At 36.3% G+C, this 7,791-nt stretch overlaps 1 protein-coding gene across 1 annotated transcript in view; it reads right to left on the bottom strand.

Moving 5' to 3' along the window:
- Positions 1–3,356: 3,356 nt before the first annotated feature.
- Positions 3,357–7,791, bottom strand: part of LIX1 (limb and CNS expressed 1) — a 49,243-nt gene continuing 44,808 nt past the window's right edge. The window contains exons 5-6 of the mRNA XM_081300846.1: positions 6,568–6,645; positions 3,357–4,716 (exon numbers count right to left, since the gene is read on the bottom strand). Coding sequence (XP_081156972.1) covers positions 4,429–4,716; positions 6,568–6,645 — 366 coding nt within the window. The 3' untranslated portion in view covers positions 3,357–4,428. The remainder of the gene's footprint in view (positions 4,717–6,567; positions 6,646–7,791) is intronic.

Genomic DNA, 7,791 nt, shown 5'->3' with positions numbered 1-7,791 from the left:
CAGAAAACTAATCTAAAACTGAGAATTGCACTTAGAAAGGCATTCAGTAGGATGCCCTATGGATACTCCTTGTCCTACCTTCTTTGCCCCTACACAATCTAAATCCATATTAGGTCCTATAGATTCATATTTTAGGTACCCTATGGCTTATATAGGCTGGTCTAACAGACTTATGACCATTTATGACTTTGTTTCCTATGGAAAAATTCACCCTCAGGGTTGAATTAACTGATTTACAAATGGACTTGTGGAATACAATTTCTGCCAAAATTGAAAACTGCCCATCAATAGCAATTTGGGACTTTCACTTGGGAACGATAACTAGAAAATCAACAGCTCTTAGAAAAAGGTTCTCCTTGCTTTCCCACCACTTATTCTGTTCCCAGAGGAAAGTATTACCAGGGTTTAGTAACATTTTAATAAGTGAACTTAACCATGAACAATAGAGATTGTCATGGTTTCTAGTAGAGCAGTTAAGAATAAAGTTGAGTGTTGGAGCCAAAGTGATTCGAGAGTGGGAGTTGCACTTGTGGGAGAGAACCAGCACATCTCCTCTTCTGCTTCTCTCTATCTTCCAGGAGAGGTATTCCTTTTTGTGTGCTCTCCTTCAAGGCCAGGACTCTGCTGCTCAGTAAAGGATGTGTTAGATAACTCTAGGCCAGGAGATCTCAAATTAAGTGTGCTCTGAAACACAGAAGTGGTAAATAATCTAGACCCTCTGCCAGAAATTTTTTAATAAGTCTGGAGTACAGCACAGAAATTTGTGTTTTTAAACCAGGACCCCAGATGATTCTGGTGCAGATGGTTCATGTATCATATTTGAGAAAGACCCTATACTCTGGGGCAGAATCTGGCTCTCTGGCTTGGATGAGGGATGTGTGTAAGCACCAATGCATGTGGGCACTTGCCCTGTTTTAATTCTGGGCTCCAGGAGAGACATTTTGTCTAAACAAAAGGATTTGCCCCTATCTATGCCAGAAGACCTCCACATATGAGTTTGGGATCAAGTTCAAATGAAGTAATATCTCCCACTGATTAGGGCATTGATCTCTGATCATTGAATCCCTGGGCAGAGCAGAGATTCTCAGCCTTCTTTTACATTAGAATTACCTGGGGATCTTTAAACAATATTGATGTCTGGACTGCACTCTCAAAGAGTTGATTTCATTTGGATATAGTTTAGATACAGTCTGGATATCTAGATTTTTTTAAAAAAACTCTTTGGCTATTTCTAATGTGTAACCAAAATTGAAAACCACTATGATAGGGAAAATGAGCTTTATTTTCCTGGAGTCCTACCTGAAAACAATTTTAATATTAATCCTTTCTTTTTTTTTTTTTTTTTTTTTTTGCAGAACTGGGTTGAACCTAGGGCTTTGTACTTGAGCTACATCCCCAGCCCTTAATATTAACTCTTTAAAAATTTTATTATACTTTTCACCATAAAAGAAATCTCAAATTTGCATTTCTACATGGCAAAAGAAACAAACAAAAATAACAGGAAAGAATACCTTGATTAGGGTTTCCCTGTGAATACAGTTAACAATAATGAAAACATTGCTAGTCTGCCTTCTTTTGTCAGTTAGCTACAAAAAATGTCATGACATGATAAAACCCAGAATTCCCTAATATCTCAGCTATAGATAAAGTCAACTACAATGATACCTTTGGCTTTAAGTGCTTTCCTTAAAAAAATAAGAACGTTTTAAACCATTATAGTTTTTTACCTTTGTATTTGTCTAGAGACCTATATGATGAGATTCATGGTTGAGAATAATTACATTTCATGAATTCTATTTCTTTGCTAGAAATAGGTAAATAAAATTAATAGCAAAAGTAAAAGTGAACTTTTAAACAAATGGATAGCTGATTTTTAACATTAGAGGAACAATGATTTTATTAAGTCTGTAATAATCTGATATATTTACCCAAATTTTGTGGCTAGTTTGTCTAAGCTTTCTTTATAACAGCATGGTACATTTGGATTTTATGAAAATTAGACTGTCTTTTGTCAAACAGTGGAATTCTGTACTTCCGGATGATAATATTTATCTTAGAAATAGGGTGCATGGCCTGGCTATATCTAAGCTACATTGTATATCTGATGTGACACTAAAGAGACTGTGTGTATGTGTTCAAAATTATGAGTCCTGAACTGGGGGCCAATAATCCTCTAGGCAATCTGTGGACTTTCGAAGGTCAATGTACTCTTTGAAACTGTTCAGTTTTGAGTGTATCTGTCTTGTTCTATTTTCCTTGGTGATGGGCCATAACCTTTTTGAGAGTCTCAAGGAGTTTATAACTAAATAAAGAACAAAAAAATAATCCATTATGATTCAGGGCTCCATATGTGGTCCCTTTTACTTCAATGTATTACTGTGAACAAGATATAGAAAAAGAAAAGAAAAAAATCTGCTTTGTACCTCAACCTTGCTCTTCCCTGTGCCAAGACTGCTCATGTTTATGTGATGTTCTGATAACCATTGTCTTAGCCAAAATTGATTTGCTATAAATGGGAATCAAAGGGACCAGTCATTTTTCAACTTTTGTTTCTTTTGCCTCTATTTGCAGTTTAAAGAAAATAGTTTTCTAATTGTGGGACAGAATGTAAATTTGACATTGTCCCATCTGATCCCTGTTTTCCTATACTTAATTAGATGGTGTCTCTTTGAGGTGGTCATTGTCAAAGGCTGCAAATCCTCATAGTAACTTAACTCTAGATATACTCAACATGGGAAAGTGTGGACTTTTTGAAATGATAATGTAAAGAGGAATGATTTATGAAAAAAATACTTTAAATAGTAAATTTCCTTAACTTTAAAATTTATTTCACATACAAAAGTTAATTGTAATTCCTTTTCAGGAATATAAGGGAATATTGTTCTCTTATAGGTGACTTTTAACCCAATTATGGGAGGAATGTGACTTTTGGCAAAGTAATATTTTAAGGTAAAATTTACCATTGCCTTTTTGAGATATTAGAGTAGGACAATTGTGTAATTAAAATTTCCCCTGGTCTGAGAAATGGGATGTTTATAATTTTTTTTATTATCAAGACTGTTTACAAAGTATATGGTCAGATATAGTGGTTTTCATAAGAATTTAAAGATTGACACTAATCTTTGTACATATTTAAATATGAGGGTGAAATATATTTTGTAAGCTTCAATGTAATTATAATGATTTAACTTTGAGAAAGTTAGTCTGCATTTGCATAAGAAAAAGAGACTATTTAAACAATTCATAATTGAAAAAATCTTTAATTTGAATTTTGTCTAAATTCAGAATACTCCTTTTCATGTTACAGATATAGAAATATCTATGAACCTTTAAAATTACCGATGCCTTTTCTTAAATCTAAGTGGCCAGGAACTATCTGAAAATTAGTTTGTATTTTACTATGATTTTCTAATTGGTTGGTTGATTCATAGAGATGGGTCAGATAGAGATGGAAACATCTTATCCCTCTTGTAAAGAAGATTCCAGTGACTTAATAATAATGATATTATTCATGAGCTCCTGGTTTCTTATGTATTTAACAACAAAGACAGCTAAAATCTCTCTAGTGCTGTGAAAGGAATCAAAAGTGCTTTGTTACATGCTAATGATTTTTCAAAATGTTTTAATGTTTAAAATGTGATTAATTTTCTCAATTGTAGATATGTCTGCAGTAGCAAAAATAAAAGCAAATTATTTCAAGTCACCTCTTTGCAAATTAAAAACAAATATGATTAACTGCAAGACTCAGAAATTGAATAGTATTTCTTCTTGAGGAAGAAAAATAAGAGTACCACTGTAGGTGACATTTACCTTCCCCTATGGAAGAATGGGGTTTCAAAAAATTATTACAGTGGTGTTTTAATCCACGTTAAATTTATCTAAGATTTTCATACTGTTGCCACTTTAAGATCTTTGATAGTGAAATGTCCAGAAAACATTCCCATTGCTGCCTTGGATTATACTTTGTGGAGTAAAAACTGACATTTAGCTTTCAGAGATTGGAAAGAGACTCTGACCCTTTATATTTTTAAAAACAATCTGTATTGTTTATTTAATTCCAAGTATTTTTTTTAAATTGCTATCCTACCACTTCCCCTGGTCCTGGCTGCTATATTGGTCTATTCTTTAAAACAACATATACAGTCTAGCAAGGCACATGTCAGCTAGGCTTTAGATTGGAGCTAACCCTGGAAAATGTTTGTTCAAACAACCCTGTCTTCAATCTTTCCTTCTGAGGTGAAGCTTTTGAGAAAGTAATGAGAAAATAAATCAAGTGGGAGATTGGGATCTGCCTGAGTCCTGTCACTCCCACGGTCTATGAATGGCATGGATGGGAGTATTAGTACAGCCTTCAGGTAGTAGCTATTGATGCTCCTTCAAAGAGCTTCCTAAGGTTAGAGTCCTTGGGGGCACTGGGACCTGGCCTTGCTAGTGGTAGCCACAAAGGGCTGCAAGACTCAGTTGGTCATCACCGGGTGAGGAAGGGTCAGGGTCACTGTAGATCTGAGTCAGGGCTAAGCTTAGGATTTCTTTCTTCTCTTTATAAAACCGTAGTTCTTGTCCTGCTTTCCTGGCTTCCTCCAACTGCCTCAGGGCCATTCGCAGCTCTTGAGAGAGAATTCCTGGCGACTCCCGCTCCTTCATGATCCAGTCCAGTGCCATGTGGCTGCGCATCTTTTCATCTAGTGAATACTGGGAATAATAGGAGATGACTTCCTGGGAACCAAGAAACCAAAGTTCAGAGTGTCAGTAGAGAGCCACAGAAGCACGGTGCTCAAGGCCTCCCTCCCCCTCCACCCCAGTCTTGGGCTTTACCAACAACCAAATTTCTCTGATATCCAGAGATGAAAACCAAATCTCCTGGACATACTTTTAAAAACGAAATGATGAGCTAATTTTGGTCCAGCTGAACAAGTCACTCAGGTCTGCCTCAAAATACTATTAGGAATGACAATAATGTTCACAAAATAAAGCCCTTACATCTCTAAAAAACACAAGCCTTCTTTTGAAAAATATATTCCTAGAAAAAAATTGGTATGAATATTGCCTCATTCTTTCATTGGACACTTCTGCCCAGCATCATCTTCTTTGAGAAGATAGAAAGAGTGAAACACCTTTTGCAGAAAATAGGAAGTGTTTATTCAAGGGAACTTCAGAACAAGACTTGTTGGAAGCCAGGAGAGTCAGCCTCCTAGCTGCTGTGGTATTCACATAAGGAAAATAACAGTCTAGATAGGTCATGGTTACTACATAGAGAATGTTAAAAATGTATTATGGAATGTAGACATTATCATTATTGACAGGATAATGATAGCTTCATGGTATATTCTCTCTTGCTTTGGAAATGATTAAAAATTAGCCACTACCATCAATTCTTTTTTTAAATTTTTTTTTAGTTGTACACAATACCTTTATTTTGTTTATTTGTTTTTATGTGGTGCGGAGGATCGAACCCAGGGTCTTGCACATGCTAGGTGAGTGCTCTACCACTGAGCCACAACCCCAGCCTCTACCTTCAATTCTTCTGTTAAAAAAAAAATTGTTAATACATCCTACTGTCATGTATAGGTTTGATTGTATGGAGTGGATGCATTGCTTATTTTTATTTTCAAAAACATATGGTATTTATTTATGACCTTAACAAATTAAAAACAATCATGGAAAAGTGTTTATAACCAACCCGGCATATTTCAAAGGCCTCTTACAAAATCAAAGGAAAGAGGGGAAAAAAAAATAGCCAAAGCCATTGTCAGCTACTCATTTCTTTTCCATTTTTGACATTTTGAAAACCAGGCTTTCTAAGCAAAGAACAACAGAAAACTCCAGGGGCTGCAGTGCGCAGGAAAACTTTCACATTCAGCCTCCACTTGCTGACTATAGAGGCTTTGTTCCTCATACAAATTCCTGTTAGGAAATACTCAAAAATAAACTGCCGTCTTTCAAATTCTTATGGTGGATAAAGAAAGGATAAATCTCCCAGAGGCCAGCAGGTGAAGACCATTAATATACAGGAGAGGGTTTACATTTGCTTTTAACAAGGGGGAAAGGGTGCTTCTCATAAGTAATGAAGAAGGAGTAGGACCCTGTCTCTGAAAAAGGAAGAACTGCCAAAAAAACTGAGGTGATTGAATGCCAGCTTGTCCAACTTTACAATTCTTTCTGTAGTCCACTGGGAACTTTTAGTGGGTGGGGGTGGGGATACCCTAACCACAACCACCTTTGCCTATTGGCAGTGAGAATGTTCCAGACAGTGAATCTCAACTTCCTTCTGCACTGGAGGTTGTGAAGGCACCAAGCCGGAGGAGATTCTACATCTAACTTGGAGACCAAGTCTGTCAATGATGGCTGCATTTGGCATTCAGTACAGGTATTTATATCAGTCCTAAATCCAGCCACCATTTTTCATATATTCAGACTGTTTTATATATTTCTTCATGTGCCCTCTACTCTTGATAAATAATTACAAAATTTAAGTAGACAAATAATCTACATCAAGGAAATCCCCTAAGAAGATGACAACCAGCCATCTGCTTTATCATACAGAGCAAACCTACTAGACAGTCTCACCTGTCGAGAACACTTCGTTTCACGAAGGGCTTTTAGACTTCCATTCCAGTGCAGTAGTTGGAAAATGGTCATCAGCTCCTATGAAATGGAACAGCTGTCATTAGTTATGAAGCAGAAGTGTCCATCTGCAAGAGAGGACCAGGGCATAATTCTGATCCCCAAAAGTATCAGGGAAACATGCAATATTGTCATAATACTTTGGGACTTTTCAAAGAGTAGAGTCCCCAGGCTCCTGGAGAATTCATCCTTCACGCCCTTGCTATATCCGTGCTTTCATAACACAGTAACTAAATAATTGACATGTATTTTTCAACAATGAAAAGTCATATGCTCTAATAATCATACACCCAAAACGTTTCCTAAATATACCAGAACATCTGAGAAATAATGTAAAGGCAAGGTTAGATGTTGTATTGTTTTTTTGAAATTGTCAGAGATTGGGAGCATTTTAAATGTTCTTTTTTTTTTCTTTTAAGAAATGTTTAAATAAAGTATGACAAATCCACACTACTGAATACTTCACATACGAAAAGGATGAGAACATTCTCTAAGTTCTAATGTAAAGAATTCCATGGTATATCATCAAAACAAAAGCAAGGTGCAAACAGGTGTAGTCTGTGCTACTATTTGTTTAAAAAAGAGGGGCTGCAGTTGTGCCTCAGTGGCAGAGGCACTTATCTAGCACGTGTGAGGCACTGAGTTTGATCCTCAGCATCACATTAAAAAAATAAGTAAATGAAGGTTAAAAAAATGTACCTACTTAAAAAAAAAAAAAGAATAAAAGCTCCCTCTGTACCATTGACATGTAACTGCCTGGAAGAGTTCTGTCAAAATACAAAAGAATCTGGTAATAAGGTTGGTGATGTAGTTCAGGTGGTAGAGGCTTATCATGTGTGTAAGGCCCTGAGAGCATTCCTCAGAACCAAAATAATAATAGTAAAACAAACAAACAAATAAATAATCTGGTCGGGTATGGTGGCAGATACCTGTTATACCAATGACTGGGGAGGCTGAGGTAGGAGGAAGGCAAGTTTGAGACCAGTCTTAACAACTTAGCAAGAAATTGTCTTGAAGGAGAAGAAGAGGAAGAAGAAGGAGAGAGAGGAGAAGGAGGAAGAGGTGGAGAAGGTTAAGGGCTAGGAATATAGTGGTAAACATCCCTGGGTTCTATCCTGAGTACCAAAAACCAAATCGAAACAAAATTGGTAGCACTTGCTGTTTCTA

The sequence above is a fragment of the Spermophilus citellus genome (assembly GCF_964194105.1).
Source record: "Spermophilus citellus genome assembly, chromosome: 1".
Taxonomy (NCBI): Eukaryota; Metazoa; Chordata; class Mammalia; order Rodentia; family Sciuridae; genus Spermophilus; species Spermophilus citellus.
Note: the sequence above shows the minus strand (reverse complement) of the source record. Positions and strands in the feature narration are given on the sequence as shown.